The 22157-nt window shown below is 42.8% G+C and overlaps 1 protein-coding gene across 1 annotated transcript in view; it reads right to left on the bottom strand.

Annotated features, from left to right (window-relative positions):
• Positions 1–12008: 12008 nt before the first annotated feature.
• Positions 12009–22157, bottom strand: part of LOC124788513 (fibronectin type 3 and ankyrin repeat domains protein 1-like) — a 158122-nt gene continuing 147973 nt past the window's right edge. The window contains exon 8 of the mRNA XM_047255782.1: positions 12009–12167. Within this exon, the coding sequence (XP_047111738.1) occupies positions 12009–12167 (159 nt within the window). The remainder of the gene's footprint in view (positions 12168–22157) is intronic.

Genomic DNA, 22157 nt, shown 5'->3' on the forward strand with positions numbered 1-22157 from the left:
CAGGTCTCATACAAATATGGTTTTATTTATATAGACTGAAGTGGCGAGTGAAAATTTATATCAGTGGAATCGAACTCGGGTCTCCAGAACATATGCAGCCTCGGCAGTTCTCTGCGTCTGTAAGGGGGAATTTAAAGTAGACTGGGGAGGCAGTGAGAATTTGGGTCGGGGAGGGAGCCTTGCCAGCGTAATCCGTGCAGTTGTACGAGGTGCATTCAAGTTCTAAGGCCTCCGATTTTTTTTCTAATTAGCTACTCACCCGAAATCAATGAAACTTCTCGACGTAATCGCCCTGCAGACGTACACATTTTTCACAACGCTGACGCCATGATTCCATGGCAGCGGCGAAGGCTTCTTTAGGAGTCTGTTTTGACCACTGGAAAATCGCTGAGGCAATAGCAGCACATCTGGTGAATGTGCGGCCACAGAGAGTGTCTTTCATTGTTGGAAAAAGCCAAAAGTCACTAGGAGCCAGGTCAGGTGAGTAGGGAGCATGAGGAATCACTTCAAAGTTGTTATCACGAAGAAACTGTTGCGTAACGTTAGCTCGATGTGCGGGTGCGTTGTCTTGGTGAAATAGCACATGCGCAGCCCTTCCCGGACGTTTTTGTTGCAGTGCAGGAAGGAATTTGTTCTTCAAAACATTTTCGTAGGATGCACCTGTTACCGTAGTGCCCTTTGGAACGCAATGGGTAAGGATTACGCCCTCGCTGTCCCAGAACATGGACACCATCATTTTTTCAGCACTGGCGGTTACCCGAAATTTTTTTGGTGGCGGTGAATCTGTGTGCTTCCATTGAGCTGACTGGCGCTTTGTTTCTGGATTGAAAAATGGCATCCATGTCTCATCCATTGTCACAACCGACGAAAAGAAAGTCCCATTCATGCTGTCGTTGCGCGTCAACATTGCTTGGCAACATGCGACACGGGCAGCCATGTGGTCGTCCGTCAGCATTCGTGGCACCCACCTGGATGACACTTTTCGCACTTTCAGGTCGTCATGCAGGATTGTGTGCACAGAACCCACAGAAATGCCAACTCTGGAGGTGATCTTTTCAACAGACATTCAGCGATCACCCAAAACAATTCTCTCCACTTTCTCCATCATGACGTCAGACCGGCTTGTGCAAGCCCAAGGTTGTTTCAGTTTGTTGTCACACGATGTTCTGCCTTCATTAAACTGTCACACCCACGAACGCACTTTCGACACATCCATAACTCCATCACCACATGTCTCCTTCAACTGTCTATGAATTTCAATTGGTTTCACACAACGAAAATTCAGAAAATGAATGATTGCACTCTGTTCAAGTAAGGAAAACGTCGCCATTTTAAGTATTTAAAACAGTTCTCAGTCTCGGCGCTGGCGGTAAAATTCCATCTGCCGTACGATGCTGCCATCTCTGGGACGTATTGACAATGAACGCGGCCTCATTTTAAAACAATGCGCATGTTTCTATCTCTTTCCAGTCCGGAGAAAAAAATCGGAGGCCTTAGAACTTGAATGCACTTCGTATGAACCGCTGTGCCAAAGTGGTTTAGTGGCTAACGCACCTGCCTGGTAAACACGACACCCGGATTCGATTCTTGGCCTTGGTACAAATTTTCACTCGCCGCTTCATTCCATACAAAATAAAAGTAAAAAGCTTTCAAGTTTTAGTGTTTCAAAGTGTAATCTACACGGTGTTTGTTTCAAATTGAGACAATATCTCGAAAACGACGTATCAAACGAAAAATGGTCTAGATGTCTGTGCTACATCCTAACCACCACTCATACGTGGGAGGGGTCGACTTGGTATTTTCGAATGGGAACATCTCATTTTTATCGTGTATTTCGATTCAACGCCAAAAAATACGTGCAGCTCACTCAAACCATTCATTGGTGGGAGATGACGCTGTAACCGACAGACATCAAGTGTGCCTGTTTTTGAAGTTAAAAGCTGATCTACAGCAGAACCCCTCTAATCCGTCACCTTCGGGACCGGGACCATGGTCGGAACGAAAAAAAGGTCGGATTATCCGAAAAATCTAATATTTATTGCAAAAAATATAAAAAGACATTTAGTACAACAAATTAAACGTTTTAAGAATTAAAAGACGTCTACAGTAATATAAAAAGATGTTTTTTACACAGTGTTAAACAATATATTAACTAAAAAACGTCTACACACACTATAATATGTATTGCTTTTAAAAGGAAAAACGACAAACAAATTACAGTACTGTACTGTACTTAATAACGTATAAACGATATATACTGTAAACTAAAAAAATGTTTATAGCACTGTATATAAAAAAGAAATTTTTTACAAAGAAATAAACTACTGCATGTATAAACTAAGAAATGATTATACTGTATGCATTGTTTTTACGGTAAAAACGAAAACAAATTACTTGGAAAAAAGTTGTATATTTTTGTTTAGCAGATGTTATTCTAGATTTAGCTGTAGTGTCCCTCCATTTTTTATCCACAAAACGTACATTGGAGTTGAAGTTGGATTCTACTGGATGTATTGAAGGGCGATGTCAAAAGCGTTTTTTGCATCATCGTTGTGTGAAATCCGGGTGGGGGGTTCGTCTTCGCCTTCCGAGTCCTCATTCACAGTTTCCCTGGGTAACAGCGGAAACAATCTGGTCGTCATTGAGCTGCTCTTCAAAAGTGTCACAGTCTTTGTCACATTCGTTGATCCAGTCGTCAACTTCATTGGCAGGAACGTTCGGCTACAGAGTTTGTAGATCTTTAACGATTTCCATTGCGTCGTTGTTTTGCTCATCTTCGGTATACTCATTTTCAGTCATAACTTGTGGCCAACGCTTACGCCACGATTTCCGCAATGTGTCAGGTTTCAGTTCATCTCATGCTGCAGCGATTGTGTAGATATCATCTTTGATGTTCAGGGATTTCATTGTCTCAAATAAGTTATGACCTCCTTCAGATTTTTCCAAGATTGAGCTGATATCCTTTCTGCGATATCGCCTTTTTAACCATTCGATAACGCCTTGATCCATTGGTTGGATGAGTAAGGTCACATTAGGAGGCAGAAAGAGAGCTTTTATGTCCCCTTTCACCAAATCTTCCTCAGATGGATGTGATGGTGCGTTATCCAACAGCAGTAGAGCACGAACAGGCAGATTTTTTTGCTTCAAGTCTTTTTCGACCGATGGCCCAAACTCGTCGAAAAACCAGGATTTAAAAAGGTTGCAGTCCATCCAAGCAGATTTTTGATTGCGGTAATAAACCGGCAAGGAAGATAAGTTTATATTTTTGAATGCCTTTGGCTTCTTAGATTTGCCAATGTCGAACAAGGGGAGCTTGCGGGAACCATCTGCGTTGCTACAAGGAATGACTGTTATTCTATCTGTTATAAGTTTCGTTCCAACAACGTATTCATTTGAAGCTGCGAGCGTTTTTGTTGGCAACATTTTAAAGTTCAGCCCTGTCTCGTCGTTGTTATACACTTGGCAGGGTAACAGTTCATTTCCTTCTACAATTTCTTGAAACTTAACAGAAAACTCCTTAGCAGCTGCGGCATTGGCAGATAGTTTTCACCGGAAATAGAAACAAATCGGACACCATGACGAGTTTTCCATCGATCAATCCAGCCTTCAGTGGCAGCAAATTTACTTTCGGCTTCCAGTTTTTTTGTGCAAAACTTCGTTTTTTCTTTTGAGGATTGGCCCGGATATTGGAGTTCCTTTCCTTCTTTCTTGACAAAACCACATCCACAATGCGTTATCAAGCAGTTCAAGTTTGGTTTTTTTTTTTAATGTTTTGCGATTCTTCAGAGTGGTTTCACCATCAATCGTAACTGTGTAGGATTCAATGTCTTTCCGATTCTTCCTCCAATCCTTAATTGTCGTAACACCTACATTCAGTTCCTTCGCAATTTTTTGGAGCGATACTCCTTCGTCCAGTTTTTGTAGCACTGCTAATTTTTCATTTAGTGAAAGAGTTACGCGTTTACGTTTGAATGCAGACATGTTGAAAAACAGACAACTGTACACACAATGAATCTACGGTAATAACAACTGTAGAGAACACGGAATAAAGCAAACAATGACGTTTTTTAATCCCAACAAAGGATAAAACTGCACAATAACGTACAGTATAACAATATGCACAGCGATAGACACCGCAACAATGGCCCGACAGGTGTTCAGTCAGTGACAAGTCGGCACAGGCTCGCGAGCCTCAGCATGGTCGGACTAACCGGAGTGACGGACCATCCAAGGTCGGATTAGAGGGGTTCTACTGTATTTGATTCTACATTTCATCTAAGATGTAACTGTAAACCTTCGTGTTCTAAAGGATGATATTTATCCAGAATAAGATTTTCACTCTGCAGTGGAGCGTGCGTTGATATGAAACTTCCTGGCAGATTAAAACTGTGTGCCGGGCCGAGACTGGAACTTGGGACCTTTGCCTTTCGTGGGCAAGTGCTCTACCAACTGAGCTACCCAAGCACGACTCACGCCCCCCCCCCCCCCCCCCCAGCTTTACTTCTGCCGGTACCTCGTCTCCTACCTGCCAATCTTTACAGAAGCTCTCCTGCCAACCTTGCAGAACTAGCTCTCCTCTTTCAGGAGTGCTAGTTCTGCAAGGTTCGCAGGAGACCTTCTGTAAAGTTTGGAATGTAGGAGACGAGGTACTGGCAGAAGTAAAGACGATATTTATGTTAGACATACAGTACAAATAATATGGACAGACATTAACATTTCTGGTAAGTAAGCTAATTGTATGATAAGGTTGTTTTCTGTTCCCTACAGGATTGAGTCCCCAAACCACCGGAATGCTTGATTTCGATGATCGACCTCGAACCTCAACATCAGTATAACTGATTTTGGTGTGCGTTTCCATCCAACCGCTATAGACCAGGTGCATAGTGGAGCGCTGACGACGAATGTCGGGGAAGGGTAGCACAAATCAGGGTTTTGTGACTCATGTTTGTAAATGCAACAGTGCAAATTGAGCCACAGGGCAGAGCAGATCAGCACAGTGCCTGCTCCCGCCTTGGCCGCTCAGTGTCCAAAACAAAGTTCACTGCATGAGCGCCATGCAGCTGACGGGCGGTCGCAGACCTTTTGCTCTTTCCGGGTGGGCGCGATAGTGGGAACTGCTTCCCAGTATGCGCACACACTTCGTAGCTAAGTATTTTCTTCGCTGCGCTGCCCTGCCATCCCCTTCTATGGCTGTGTTGAGTGAGCCACGGCTAATTCTCGCGCAGGCCGTTGCGCGACTACTGGCGGAATACAAACCGCAGCCCTTGCAATAAGGTAAAATGTCCATGAAATGATAGCAGTAATCCATATTTTCTAATGTAAAAGGACATTTCATTAAAAATTTCCACAAAGCAACATAAACAATCATATCCATGTTTCATCAAATGTAACAGTTCTTTCCAGAAATTTTTCTCCTGTTCAACGACGTTTAAGCAATTCTTCCGCGATTATTTCGCGACCTGCTTTCCGCTCTTCACTCGGATCTTGTGGAACCCACCTAGCAGCAACATTTAACTTTACAGTTATGATTCTGGAAACTGAGGGACGGACTTTCTGGCCTCATGTGCAATTCCCTCAGGTTTTTAGTCGATTCTCTCTCAAAATATCATTAACAATAACCTGGCAGGTGTAGTCTGCTGATCACGGATCCGTAACGGTTTAGCATGTGTAGTGTGAAATGAACTTCGTATAAAACGAATCTGGAAATTCAGCTGACAAGGGTATGACGGTTGCTCTTTTTCTTACTAATATTACTTCTGGGCTCCAGTGATGGCGGCTCCATTATGACAGGAAAAGAAGGAAGGCTTTCCATCAAAAATTTGTCTTCGGTACCCAAAAATAATGTTTGCACAACGTTCTTCTCACCACCTCAATTGGTTGTGCCTTACTTAAGTGGTTTAACAGATTTCCGGAATGTAGTAGAAAAAAAGTTATAAATAAGTTGTTTCAAGGATTTTTGACCAAAAGAGCTATAGCATCGAATATTTCTTTGCTGTGTGGAATTCGATGGACACAAAAACATAAAAGTACTGAACAGATTGCAGATAATTTTACAAAAGTTGTGAACCAACTAGAGAATTTCTCATCAAAACAGACGGCTTATCAGTTGTACAATACTTGCACTTACTCCAAAGCAATTGCTTCTGTTGCTAGAATCAATATGTCTGACTTCGCAGGCACTTGAACTGGGCATAGTAAAAATGCATACCCATATACTAAAATTATTATAAATATTCTGGAGCAGCACAGAGAAAATTAAGTTTCAATATTTCAAGATATACTTATAGCTGCTGAAAATATTGCTGATGAAATACAAGTGTATTTTTCAATACTATTACAAGTTAAGAAGCAAACTCTATCAATTATCATCGCTCCAGATACATATTTTTTAATTTTTTCTTTGTAATACCGATATTCAGATACATGTAACAACTTTTAGTTCATTTACATTTCATCCTTATTATAAATACCAAAATATTTATTATATTAATAATTTCTTACCTGAAGCAACAATGTAATATGATTTCTGGGTGGTAAAGGCACAATACCAACAAATCTACCAATCACTGATATTATTGACAGACATACAATGTTTTTGCCCACCACAAAATAGGCTCTATTATTTTCTTTTACAGTTCCTGCAATTACAGTCAGAGTTGAACGAGCTTTTAGTAATCTACTGATTAATATAAATAAAATACATTACTTTATTATGCACTTTATTATTTTTCTTTTTCATACCGAATATACTTCTTCGAGGACAAGTGTATGAGTCAATGTAAGGACACGCCATTTTTTTAAGCTATCATTGGGAGAAATGTGGCGTGCAACTTTTGTCAAGATCGAAAAGATCTCATCTCTAATAAGAGTTTGCTCCTTATTGAACTAGACGTCGTGGTAGAGTGACACCTCTCAGCACGCTGATATAAAGTTCAGAATTCCATAATTTACTAGTTTGGATGCACTGTGTGAATAAAACTACAGGGTTGAACACTGTCTTCGTTCAACCCTATACTATTATTAGTCAGTTCCGTCTGCCATATGACTGTCGTTTTAGCAGGTTTCTCACATTTGTGCAGTCTAATTCTGGGCCTGGGTAAACGTACACAAGAAACACAAAGATGTAGCTTCCAATACATATTTGTTGAATTTCATTTACACAAGTCAAAGTTAAAAAAATAGAAGACATGAAACAATGCAATATATCTGATATCCATTAACATAAACAGGTGTGATATTTGTCAGCAGAGATACAGACGACAGCGAAATCGAATAAACTTTTTTTTTTTTTAAAGTAATCTGAATTTTAGCTTTTTGGGAATATTAGGTAATCATATTTTTGTTGAACCCGAGACAATTCTTTCATATTGCACATTTTGCTTTCGCTATCAACCTTATGTTACAGATGTAAGAATAAGAATATTTTTGTGAATATTTTAATGTTTTATTTCCTACGTTTTTTGTCATTTTGCTGGATACATAGCAGGTTTAATCAAATAATGATGTGTATAATTTCGGTTCATCAACTTGACAATGTATCACACCCATAATCAGTTACATTTAGTTTGAAGATAATTGTGAAATTATTCTTGTCTTTTAAGCAGGAAAAAAATTTAGCTGAAAAATAGTGAGTGAATAACCAACAAATCGCTGGTATACAGTACATTTTCTGTGACTCTTGTAAAATTAAGTTCTTGTGGCATGACACATCTACAACGTCACTAACGTAGTTACATAAAACATGAATATTTCAGAGTCTTGACGTCCCCGTCCCCTACTCCATCCCCATCTGACGAATATCAGTGGATGCCCATGCTCACTATAATTTCGTCTGGTATATGGGCAATTACGTAGCTATAGGACTCCAACGTCCACAGAATATGTAATATGTTATTTGGCTTTACAAGTAACGTTTGTGACGAAAATGTACAACAACGAAAGTGCAGAAAACTTCTGCAATTATTTATTCAATTATTTCAAAAGGCAAATAAGAAAGAGGGATATATGTTTAAATGAAGGAGCAAAGAAGACGAGACACACCTACTCGGAGGAGACAAAGAACCATTATTACAGCATGCTTCAGATGGACCTGAGGAACTGGTCTGAGTTGCTTTGAATTGGAAAAAATTGCTGTTGTTCTTGTCACTGCGCTTCGTGAAAGAGTCAAACTGAGACTTAACTTGCTAAAACGTTAAAGGTACGACATAGTTTTTCAAGTAGGTTCACATGTTCCTACTAGTTCTGTCGGAAACAACAGTTATGTTTTCTGCGGGAAATATGAATGAACGTAACAGCAACACTCGAAAACAGCCATCAATCCTGTTTTACACGAGCGACTTTCTGGTAAATGTCGACTGCTCGTAGTGCGTGAGACTTTCGTTCATGCGTGTAAATCAGCAGCCAACCACGTTGCGAGTGTATCTATGACGTCAGTGATGTATAGACTGTGCCGAGTGTGGAATCCTAATTTCCGAGTATGCTGCACACTGAACATGAGCACGAAAAGTGGATCTATAGCGGCGTCTACTAGAAGTTAACCAATTCTGGCACGCTTCACTCCTATTACAGAAACAGATTTTGTGCTTTCCTGCCTTCTTGCTCTTTGTTGTCGTGACACATTTCCTACCAGTGGTCTAGTTATCTCCTACAAGAGAACTAAATATCTGAAAGCAAAAATTATTTACGTTTCACAGAAAAAACTACACTACGCATTAACAAGAGACGCAAATAGAGAAACGTGTTATGATGAAAATTATTTCAACAATTAAAAAGTCAGATTTATTTGACGATAAAAATAATTTTCTATGTTATTTGGTACTTAGCACGAAAACAAGATACATAGGATAAAGTAAAAAGGTTCTTTTACGCGTTCTACATATTGTTTGATGTGTTTGCAAGTATATATTTTCTCGAGCAACTAAATGTGTATGTTTTTAAATATTTGGACGACATTTTCCCTATTCTTGCAGTTCTAAGGAGTATCGAGAATTTACCACACGACCTTTGGAAAGAACATCTACTATGCACTCTGTTTTGGTCGTTTATAAACTCTATTGTCGTTGCTTATTCCTAATTTCTGTTTCTATATTCCAATTTTTTCATAAAAGGGGTAGTCCTTCATAACCTCATTTTTACTGTTTAGGTCCCAAACTGCACCGCTAACAGCTCTCTCAACACACACAATTCTGGTGCTGACGTGTAAACAAAAACGACCACTAAAAACAGACGAGACTTAGTGCAGAAATAAAAGGCCAGAGCTGCTGCAGTAAGAGTCACTTGCCTCCGATAGACAGTTGAGAGAAGAAAGTTGATCGTGTAAAAGGAGCTTAGACTGTCGAATAAGATACAGAGTGCGCGCTCCATAATGGAGGGGAAGGTGTTAGCTTCAAAACGCTCTTTGTCTCATTCGGCTGCGAGCTGCCGGAGAGTCAGGACGTGCGTTTCCGTCAACCCTGTTTTGAGTTTATGTAACACGGCACAATGGATCATTCTGTAGAGCAAAGGTACGCTATCAAATTTTGCGCTAAACTTTGGGAAGTCCGCCACCGAAACGTTTCCATTACTTCATCATGCCTTTGGGACTGATTGCTTGTCCAAATCACAAGTTTTCCAGTGGCACAAGTCGTCAATGGAGGGCCGAGAGGAGATCACCGACGAACCTCGCAGTGGACGGCCATCAACCGCACGAGTCGACGAAAATGTGACGCGTGTGTTCGATTGTTTGAACTCTGACAGACGGCTGAGCCTTCACAAACTCTAAACATGTCAAAAACAACCGTTTTCCGTATTGTGACCGAAGATTTGAACATGAGAAAGGTGTGTGCCAAACTCGTCCCAAAAGTGTTGACCGACGAACACAAGCACATGTGAGTGCTTCGGTGCCGAGAAATGTTAGAAATGTGTGAAAATGTTCTTCATTTTTTAAACTCAGTTATCACTAGTCATGAGTCGTGGATTTTTGAGTACGACCCTGAGACAAAAAGGCAGAGTTCAGAGTGGCACACCGTATCGTCACTCCGTCCCAAGAATGCACGCATAAGCAAGTTCAGGATCAAAACCATGCTCATTGTCTTCTTTGACGTCAGAGGCATTGTCCACCACGAATTCGTACCTACCGGGACTACAGTGAACTCAGCTGTGTACTTGGAAGTGCTCAAAAGACTGAAAAGGAAGTTCTCGCGCTGTCGAAGCGACATCAAGGACACGTGGAAAGTTCACCACGACAACGCGCCGAGTCACAGTGCCTTCATTGTCAACGACTTCCTGGCGAGGACCAAGACCCCATTGGTTCCCCAGCCTCCCTACAGTCCTGACCTGGCTCCCGCTGACGTTTTCTTGTCTCCTCGGTTAAACGGAGTCATGAAAGGAAAACAATGGGACACGACTGAAAGCATCCAGGCGCATGTTACATCAGCTCTAAAGGACATTCCGGAAAATGCATTCCAGGATGCCTTCCAGGCTTGGAAACACCGCCTCCAGAAGAGGGTGCTATTTCGAAAATTTTTGATTATTTGTACGAATATATTCAATAAATGATTTTTTATGAATTTGGTCGAATTACTTATGGAACACACCTTGTACAACTTGAATGCCAATTCGCGTAAACTTTCCTTCGACAGCGCATCTAATTTACATGGACTAATATTACAATATTATATTAATATATAATAGTCGAGGGACATTAAAGGGAAGCAGCGGTTGGGAAGGGAGTGAGACAGGGTTGTAGCCTCTCCCCGATGTTATTCAATCTGTATATTGAGCAAGCAGTAATGGAAACAAAAGAAAAATTCGGAGTAGGTATTAAAATCCATGGAGAAGAAATAAAAACTTTGACGTTCGCCGGTGACATTGTAATTCTGTCAGAGACAGCAAAGGACTTGGAAGAGCAGTTGAACGGAATGGACAGTGTCTTGAAAGGAGGTTATAAGATGAACATCAACAAAAGCAAAACGAGGATAATGGAATGTAGTCTAATTAAGTAGGGTGATGCTGAGGGAATTAGATTAGGAAATGAGACATTTAAGTAGTAAAGGAGTTTTGCTATTTGGGGAGCAAAATAACTGATGATGGTCGAAGTAGAGAAGATATAAAATCTAGACTGGCAATGGCAAGGAAAGCGTTTCTGAAGAAGAGAAATTTGTTAACATCGAGTATAGATTTAAGTGTCGGGAAGTCGTTTCTGAAAGTATTTGTATGGAGTGTAGCCATGTATGGAAGTGAAACACGGACGATAAATAGTTTGGACAAGAAGAGAATAGAAGCTTTCGAAATGTGGTGCTACAGAAGAATGCTGAAGATTAGATGGGTAAATCACATAACTAATGAGGAGGTATTGAATAGAATTGGGGAGAAGAAGAGTTTGTGGCACAACTTGACAAGAAGAAGGGACCGGTTGGTAGGACATGTTCTGAGGCATCAAGGGATCACAAATGTATCATTGGAGGGCAACTTGGAGGGTAAAAATCGTAGAGGGAGACCAAGAGATGAATACACTAAGCAGATTCAGAAGGATGTAGGTTGCAGTAAGTACTGGGAGATGAAGAAGCTTGCACAGGATAGAGTAGAATGGAGAACGGCATCAAACCAGTCTCAGGACTGAAGACCACATCAACAACAACAGCAACAACAATATTACAATAGTTTTAAGATGCAGTTTTCTTAAAAGAAGTAGAACTCTGAGGTCCATATCATGTAGTTCCGTCTTTTATTCCCCAATGTAACTGTTTCCCAACGAACTTACGCTAATAACAATCTCGCATTCTCGCATATTTGGATGATGAATCATTTATACATCGTCGCTGCGAGTTCACCTTTCCTTACAAACTTCCAAGATATCGGCCAGCAATTGATTTTTGACATTGTTATTCGACAGCTGACTGTAGTTACAATTTGTCGTGCGTGCAACAAAATCCAAGCACCGGCAAGGTTATGTTCAAAAGTTTTCAGTCAGTGTCCAGTTTTCATGTTTTCATGATACTCCTCGTCTCGCCTGGCTGTGCCCGTTCGGTTTAGAGGGCCACCTCTTTCGCCTTCGCTGACGCTAAGACCATAGCAGAGTGGGAGGATGGTCGAGCGTCTTGTTGCTGCAGATCCTTCTCCTCTGGCGTTGCCTTGCGCTTGCCATTCCTGGCATCATCTTCAGCGTTCATCAGCAGTCGGACGATTTCCTGAAAGAATTAGAAATAATCCTCAGAATTAACGAATAAAAGTGATACATAATTGAGTAACTCTATTTATCAATAACTTCTCTCTTTTCTTGAGATTTGCATCAAAGTAATGAAGCCTTAGGCTATTCCTAGCACTACGTTTCTTACTCGTCAAGCAGCGTCAGATAAATTAAGCAACATGGGGTGAAACTTCCCGGCAGATTAAAACTGTGTGCCGGACCGACACTCGAACTCGGGACCCTTGCCTTTCGCGGGCAAGTGCTCTACCAACTGAGCTACCCAAGCACGACTCAAGGCCCGTCCTCACAGCTTTACTTCTGCTAGTACCCCGTCTCCTACCTGGTCCGCGAAAGGCAAGGGTCCCGAGTTCTAGTCTCGGTCCGGCACACAGTGTTAATCTGCCATGAAGTTTCATATCAGCGCACACTCCGCTGCAGAGTGAAAATCCTATTCTGTAAACATATGGGGTGTTTAAAAGAATGAGTCTCATATCCTTACACGAAACAGTACTGGACAAAACTATTAAAACAAGTCCTGTAGACATATGTCTGGATGGAAATACACCGCCTGGCGATGGAAGTGAAACAGCCAGAAGACTTGGTCGGATGTCAACGTAACTTTGTACGTGTACACACTATCGGCAGATATTTGAACGATTGGAGCTGCAATTTTCTGTGACCAGGAGAACGGCACAATAATGTTTCTCGTGTTTAATATTGTTACCAGACCTGGTAGGATATACAAGGTCTGCTCAAAGAATTCCGAAACTTTGTCCACAATATTTCTTACACTTACCTTTTATTTCTTGTCCATAGTCTTCAAAATACGAGGCCTGTCTAAAAAGTATCAGACCTTTGGCCTGAAAAAATATTTAGAATACCTGATGGGGGTGGGACCCTAATCCCCTTCAAAGTAGGCCCCTTGTGCTTGCACACACTTAGCCCACCGGTCCTTCCACTGCCGGAAACACCTCTGGCAGTCTTCTTTTGGAATGGTGTTCAACCTCGTCGTCGTATTCCGCATTTTCTCTACTCTCAAAACAGGATCCTTTCAGTGGCGTCTTCAATTTTGGAAACAACCAGAAGTCGCAAGGAGCCACGTCTGGAGTGTAGGGAGCTTGGCGAACGGCTGTAATTCCATGTTTGGCCAAGAAATTTTGGATCAAGTGGGATGGATGTGCGCAGACATTGTCGTGATGCAATTGCCAGTTTTTCGCCGTCCACATGTCTGGTCTTTTGCGCCTAACTGCGTCACGGAGTCGTCGGAGAACATCTTCATAGTACTCCTCTGTCACTGTTTGTCCTTTTGGTGCGTATTCGTGATGCACAATTCCACGGACATCAAAGGAGACAGTCAGCATCACCTTGATTTTGCTTCGCACCTGCCACACTTTCTTTGGCCTTGGAGACTCGGGATGCTTCCATTGCGACGACTGTCTTTTTGTTTCTGAGTAGTACCCTACGCCCATGACTCATCTCCAGTTATCACAGTGTTGAGAAACCCAGGTGGTGTCCAGAAGGTCCAGTGCAACGTCAAAACGGTTTTTTTTTTTGTTCCGGCGACAACGACTTGGGCAGGATTTCACAGCTACTCGGTGCATGTTCAAATCATCAAGCAAAATTGCACGTGCACAATCTTTACTCACTCCAACCTCTTGGGCAGACACCCACACGGTCAAACGACGATCTGCCATCATCAAATTTGGCACCCTCTCACCAACAGCCGCACTCCGAGCAGTTTGGGGCCTGCCAGAACGCTGGTCACTCTCTGCTGATGTGCAGCCATTTTTGAATTGGTTGAATCACTCCTTAATTTTTGTTACACCCATCGCATCTTCTCCAAACACCTGCTGAATCTTACGAATTGTTTCGCTTTGAGAATCACCAAGCTTTTGACAAAATTTGGTGCAGTATCTTTCCTCAATGTGTAGCACCTCACTCAGCGACCAACAGGCAGGCGGGGACAAAATTCACGCATGCGCATAAAGGTCTCTTCCTTTAATGTGTACAGTGGCGCTGCGCTGTCGTCTCTATTTTGTGCGGGAAAATCAAACGTCGGATACTTTTTAGACAGACCTCGTACCCTCCTCCACAATTGATACACTGCTCCCAACGCCGTTTCCACTTCCGGAAGCAGTCTTGGTACGTCTCTTGCTGGATCGCGCGAAGCGCCGTCTAGGAATTTTCTTTAATCATTGCAAATCTTCGTCCTTTCATCGGGGTTTTCAACTTTGGAAAAAACGTCTCATCACCAGTTATGATTCTCTTAAGGAACATCTCGTTCTCATTTGTGCTATCCAGAACTTCCGCACAGACTGCGAGGTGAAGGTCTTTTTGGTCTTGACTCGTGAGCTGTGGAACAAACTTGGTGGCAATACGATGCATTCAGAGGTGCTGTGTCAAGATATCACCACATGATACTATATCTTTTTGCAATTTCTCGGACAGTCAGTCTTCGATTGGCACGCAAACTTTTGTTGACATTCCTGACAGGAGCGTCGTCGGTAGACGTCGAAGTGCGTCCCGGACGCGGGTCCGGCCATTTTTAAACTGTGTGAACGATTCGTAACATCGAGTACGGCTTAAGCACTCATCATCGTAGGCTTCCTGCACCTCTGTAAAGATTTTCAGGCTGCTCTAACTCTACCATCTCGAAATTCGCAAATGCGCGACACAACGCTCTACTCAATACAGCACTGAACAATAACTAACAGACATGCAACAGTGAAACCTCCGGAAGCTGCATATTAATCACAGGCGAGTGCAGGGATGCCAACCGCATTTCGCTCCAACACACCATTGGCGTGAAACTGCGAATGTTCCGGAATTTTTTGTATAAGCCTCCAATAAGGGGCGTGACCATCTTCAGATGTTGAGTGATCACTACACAGTAATGCTGCGTACGCTTGTGAGATAGCGTTATCAGCACCTGACAGAAGTTGAAAAGAGCCTTATTGTGGGTGTCCGTTTGGCCAGCTGGTCGAATGGTGCAATATCTAGATTTGTGCGGCATTCTGATGAGATAGTGGCCCGATGTTGGACTACATGGAGCGCCAGGGCAAGCATACTAGTCGTCAACGCTCCGGTCGACCCCGTCTGACCACCACAAGGCAGGATTCCCGCATTGTGTGCCAAGCACATTATAACCGCTTCACATCTGCGCCTGCCATATGAGAAAAAGCAATGTTCTCTCTGAAACTTCCTGGCAGATTAAAACTGTGCGCCGGACCGAGACTCGAACTCAGGACCTTTGCCTTTGGCGGGCAAGTGCTATACCAACTGAGCTATCCAAGCACGACTCACGGCCCGTCCTCACAGCTTTACTTCTGCCAGTACCTCTTCTCTCTGTAGTAATCCGTGTGATCCTGCAGTATTGGTCAGAGAACAGCAGCAGTGGACTACGGAATAAGCGTCCCATACGTAGGCTGCCGTTAACATAAATGAATCGGAGATGTTTGAAGTAGTGTCGTGACCAGGAAATATGGAGTACCTATGAATGGCGGTCGCGTTGTGTACAGCGAGGAATAGCGGTTCGGCACGATATCGGACGGCCTTTATTGGCAAGTATGACGTCGGCGTGGGAACACGTCCCACTCTCCCTGTTTTGGAGAGGCACAGCGATTTCACTCCTGGTGTAGCAGTGCGGAGAGTCATCGGGTGACTTCAGGTTAGGACTGGTAGCGATTGAGAAGCTCTGACAGCACAAAGGTATTACACAGACAGTATGCGTCCTCTCACGTGACAGTATCGTGGTTCCAATTTTCAACAGGACAATGCTCGTCAACACAGGACACGTGCTTCTATGAAATGTCTCCATGACGTTAACGGGGGTAGGACGTCAAACGGGCCGACTTGGAGCAGGAGAGGCATCTCAGGACTTTTTAATTTCCAGTGTCTATACTTTTACAAGTAAATTCATAAAACTTTGTCAGCATGACCAGGAAGGATCAGAATTCACACTCATAGCAGTGGAAGTTCTAAAACATAACGAAATAATTTTTTTACGTGTGAAGTTTCATCATTTTTTTCACTTACTAATGGCAGCATTTCTTGCTATAGGTACACTTTTCTTCATAAGTTAGAGAGATTCTTCGGTGAATTTTGCACAGCATACATACCATACTCACAGGTGTATGAAACTCTAGAATTTATTTAATTTATGAAAAAACGAATGAACTGGTATATTTTAAACTTCATGTTTAGAAAAAACACAAATTTTATAGTTAATTACTTCAATTTTTACTACAGTTTTTAATAGATTTGCAAAATTCTAGAGTTACGTACACCTTTAAGTATGGTTTGTATGCTGTGCAAAATTCATCGAAGAATCTCTCTTACTTATGAAGAAAAGTGTACCTATAGCAACAAATACTGCCATTAGTAAGTGAAAAAAATGATGAAATTTCACACGTAAAAAAATATTTCGTTATGTTTTAGAACTTCCACTGCTATGAGTGTGAATTCTGAATCCTTCCTGGTCATGCTGACAAAGTTTTATGAATTTATTTGTAAAAGTATAGACACTGGAAATTGAAATGTCCTGTGGTGAGTCTCCTCCTCCAAGTCGGCCCGTTTGACGTCCTACCCCCTTAAGGTACTTGTGTGTCCAGCAACATCCCCAGATCTGACGCAGATAGAACTCGTGTTGGACCAATTCAGACGTGAACTACGTCCAAGTGCAGGATCCGGGATATCAAGGACCAATTGCAACAGTTGTGGGCCAGTTTGGCTAGGAGAGGATACAACGGATTTATGACATCCTGCCCAACCAAAACAGTGAATGCATCTAGGGCAGAAGAGGTGCAGCGTCATATTGTAAGTGGGCTCATACCGCCAAGTTCTCTGTAAATTTAAATCGATATTGTAATCAATGAAATAACATCACATACTCTCTCAAACCAAGAAGTTTAATTTCTTTCCTCCTCTTCTACTGAGTGCTTCACTTTTTTTTTACCTGGCGGTGTACTTAGTGACATATGGGCAGTACCGTCCTGTGATAGCCATCTTATTGTCGACACCACAGGACATGCATAACGTGGTTACCATACATTCTAACACATCCAGCCATCTGAAATGAACTCCTGTCACCATACTGCTGTCGAATTTCGTCACATGCACGGAATACACACTGCTGTAGCGTTGCACATTGTCAAAGGGTGTGGAACACACGAACACCTTTAAACGCCCCATAGCCACTTATTTTAATTTCGAAACAAGCATGTATAGTAAAAATAGTTCTATGAATTTCAGAAGACTATTAAAACCACTCTATGAATTACAGAAAGATTTTAAAAACACTTTCATGAATTTTAGGAAGATTTTAAAGGTTTTTAAGATAACTTAATGGATACTGTGCAAACCATTTTCATCTGCTGTCACATTATACACAGTTTGAAACTGATATTACGTGCAATGTAAAATTCGTCCACAAATTTTATTGTCAAATAACGTAAACTACATCCATAGAGACACTGAAAAATTAGCAGAAACTTATCAGAAGACAGCACGCGAGAATACTAACAAACACAGATGGTGCTCTGCAGATACTTCTAACCACATTTCTCTAACAGATGGGTCATTCTGTAACTGGCAGAAAAACAAAGGGCGCAGAATGTTCATATGTTAAAAGTTGAGAACAGCTCGAAATACGTATATAAAGTTATATTATGAAATTGTTTCATAAATCACATGAGAACGAATCAGGATTGTTATAACTATTGTAATTAACTCTTATGATCTGAACATGCGGAGCGCAAGAAAGCGATTAATACAGGTTGTTTCACAATTTCTTTACAGGCTTGTTTGGGATCACCGGATGAACAAGTTCCTAGTCCTAAGGTACGATGCTCTATACGTTTCTTTCACACTGACAGCTCTAAGAATCTAACAACAACAGCCGGCCGGTGTGGCCGAGCGGTTCTAGGCACTTCAGTCCGGAAGCGCGCGACCGCCCTGGTCGCAGGTTCGAATCCTGCCTCGGGCATGGATGTGTGTGATGTCCTTAGGTTAGTTAGGTTTGATTAGTTCTAAGTTCTAGGGGACTGATGACCGCAGATGTTAAGTCCCATAGTGCTCAGAGCCATTTGAACCATTTTTTAACAATAACACAGACTTCTCCCTCACTGGGATGAAAACATCTTTCAAAAATCTTTTGACATTGTCAAGCGTTTGCTTGCCAGTTTTCGATGCTCTCACAAGGACATTTGGGGCTTCTAAAGGAGAGTCCCGAATTCTCGGTACAAACTCAACACCAATTTCTTTTAAAGCAATGAAAAGGCGGATGGTCAGCATGAAAAAACCGATTAGACCATGGTACCTGAGGACAAGAAACCTGTTCATTTGGTGATCCCAAAGAATTTGACGGCACAGCTACAGATGTGGTACGTATATGGTTTTCGATATTGAAAGAACTTTATGAGAAGATCTTCAGATCTAGTTCTATTGAAAGATTTTAACGTCAATCTTCACTTGAGAAACAGTATAATTAAGCTGCAGTCACTAGAACATTATCAGTTCTTTTCACCAGGATATTTAGAGGATCATCCGTGACAATTTGAAACCCTGCTGAATTTTGATTTATAGTGTGTTCTCTGTCGTGCACATTATGTGAAGAAATTTAGTTCATTTTATGTGCATGGTGTAAGAAAACGTTATGTTTTCAGCATTTATTCACAGATTACCATTAGTGTAACGATTCTGTACCATAAGAACGAATTGCTTATTATTTTCAAGTGACAAAACACACATAGGTGAAATGGTAACCTAAAAAACAAAAAAAGAAAATGAATGTAAAATGTAAAATAACAATTTAAAGCGTAAAGCAAATATAAGTAAAATAAATAACTAGACTAATAATGGATGTTTAGGTATTTTAAATAGGTATGTTGAAAATACTGACAACACATTGTGTCGAGCTTATTTTCCAAAAATGGTATTTCAGAGGCTATTTTTATTACGCAGGGATGTATGTAGCGTTAAGGCTTCTTTAATTATGTTCTAACTGAAGTTTTCATTTTTCAGAATTGATTAATGGTGGTGGTGCAATATGCAAAATTTCAAATTATTATAAAATTCGGTTATACAGTTTTCATGAACGTTAATTACATGTAAACTTTTGTATGAGCAGCGTTTCTATATGTCATCATCTCGAAGATATTCCCTCCAAATCAAATATGCCAAATTACCTTTCGATGTGTGTTTTATCCTTCAAAAATGAAATTGTGCACAAAAAACATAGTGCATTGTTTTGCCTCCTCTACACAGCCACCAAGTTTAATCAAGATCGTTTGTTGACACTTGGAAATGTTCCCTTTTGGTACACAAAGTTTTCATAAGGAACCCTTCTCTGGACGCGTGCTTCTTAGATGTAAACTACACTCCTGGAAATTGAAATAAGAACACCGTGAATTCATTGTCCCAGGAAGGGGGAACTTTATTGACACATTCCTGGGGTCAGATACATCACATGATCACACTGACAGAACCACAGGCACATAGACACAGGCAACAGAGCACGCACAATGTCGGCACTAGTACAGTGTATATCCACCTTTCGCAGCAATGCAGGCTGCTATTCTCCCATGGAGACGATCGTAGAGATGCTGGATGTAGTCCTGTGGAACGGTTTGCCATGCCATTTCCACCTGGCGCCTCAGTTGGACCAGCGTTCGTGCTGGACGTGCAGACCGCGTGAGACGACGCTTCATCCAGTCCCAAACATGCTCAATGGGGGACAGATCCGGAGATCTTGCTGGCCAGGGTAGTTGACTTACACCTTCTAGAGCACGTTGGGTGGCACGGGATACATGCGGACGTGCATTGTCCTGTTGGAACAGCAAGTTCCCTTGCCGGTCTAGGAATGGTAGAACGATGGGTTCGATGACGGTTTGGATGTACCGTGCACTATTCAGTGTCCCCTCGACGATCACCAGTGGTGTACGGCCAGTGTAGGAGATCGCTCCCCACACCATGATGCCGGGTGTTGGCCCTGTGTGCCTCGGTCGTATGCAGTCCTGATTGTGGCGCTCACCTGCACGGCGCCAAACACGCATACGACCATCATTGGCACCAAGGCAGAAGCGACTCTCATCGCTGAAGACGACACGTCTCCATTCGTCCCTCCATTCACGCCTGTCGCGACACCACTGGAGGCGGGCTGCACGATGTTGGGGCGTGAGCGGAAGACGGCCTAACGGTGTGCAGGACCGTAGCCCAGCTTCATGGAGACGGTTGCGAATGGTCCTCGCCGATACCCCAGGAGCAACAGTGTCCCTAATTTTCTGGGAAGTAGCGGTGCGGTCCCCTACGGCACTGCGTAGGATCCTACGGTCTTGGCGTGCATCCGTGCGTCGCTGCGGTCCGGTCCCAGGTCGACGGGCACGTGCACCTTCCGCCAACCACTGGCGACAACATCGATGTACTGTGGAGACCTCACGCCCCACGTGTTGAGCAATTCGGCGGTACGTCCACCCGGCCTCCCGCATGCCCACTATACGCCCTCGCTCAAAGTCCGTCAACTGCACATGCGGTTCACGTCCACGCTGTCGCGGCATGCTACCAGTGTTAAAGACTGCGATGGAGCTCCGTATGCCACGGCAAACTGGCTGACACTGACGGCGGCGGTGCACAAATGCTGCGCAGCTAGCGCCATTCGACGGCCAACACCGCGGTTCCTGGTGTGTCCGCTGTGCCGTGCGTGTGATCATTGCTTGTACAGCCCTCTCGCAGTGTCCGGAGCAAGTATGGTGGGTCTGACACACCGGTGTCAATGTGTTCTTTTTTCCATTTCCAGGAGTGTACATTGCCTAAAAACTAGTGGAGATCCCAGAAGACATGATCGGATGCAGTGCAACTTCATACGCGTACACATCATCGCCGAGATTGTAAAAGATTATAGTTGCGATTCTCTGTGGTTGGTAGAACGGTCACCAGCTGGCATAGTGTTGTACGTTTTCGTGTTGTTACCAGGGCGTGTAGGGTATATAAGGGGCGTGAACAGCGTCTGATGTTGAGAGATCACTGTGAAGGACACGGAGATGCCGTGCACTTGTATGAGACAGCGTTATCAGCACATAATAGAATTTGAAAGGAGCCTCATTGTTGGTCTCCATTTGGCCGGCTGGTCGAACTGTTGCCGTGTACTGACAGAGGATAGAGGGAAGATAGGGGGTTCAGGTCAGTCTGCAATATCCGAGCGGCGAGGAGCAGATGCAGAAAAACAATTACCAGTGAAGGCAGGTTGATGACTTGGATCAGCGCCAAGCACTGTTACAGGGCACCTATGAGAGGCGCGGATTCTGGGACTCGACATGATTCTTGCAGCAGGAGATTCATGGAATTCTCGGGTCTAATTAACACGATTTAGTTGCGCGCAGACACTGAAGGCCAGTTCTAACCATTAGAAGAAGTGATGGAGGCAACTGGTTGCACAACAGGAAGTGTCTGAAGACACGTGGTGGGTGCGAACCGAAGTAGCGAACAGTAGCAACACGTTAGGAACAAACCTGAGAGCAGCACTCCAAGTGAGAAAAACAGATGTGTTGGAGCCTACCCAGGCTGGCTACGAGTGATACGGAAAGGCGCCCCAGTGATCTAGCTCGCCTTGAATACAAAAACATGTTTTTTTTTTTTTTTTTTTTAAGAATCATGGTGACGCACCATTTCTCCCTTTCTATAGTCGACCCACCAGTTCAACGTCACTTAACAAGCTTCGGCCAATAGGAGAGTCGCTCTGCACCTCCAGGGCGCAGCTGGTAAATCACATTTAGATTCCTCCACTACTCCTACTCGGTAGGTAGGGATGCTTCTGGGTTTTACATTAACAGACTCCGAGTCTGGTATCAACCGCGTTCAGCTGAATGCTAAACGTTTGTGCCACTCCTGTTATGGCCAGCAACAACAGTGTTTTACGTCATTTGGCCCCGCCCTCTGATCTTCTGTGGGTTAGGACAGCTGAAGTAGCACTCTAAAATGTGTAAAGCTACTGACGCTG

Source organism: Schistocerca piceifrons, chromosome 3 (genome assembly GCF_021461385.2).
Source record: "Schistocerca piceifrons isolate TAMUIC-IGC-003096 chromosome 3, iqSchPice1.1, whole genome shotgun sequence".
NCBI classification, from domain to species: domain Eukaryota; kingdom Metazoa; phylum Arthropoda; class Insecta; order Orthoptera; family Acrididae; genus Schistocerca; species Schistocerca piceifrons.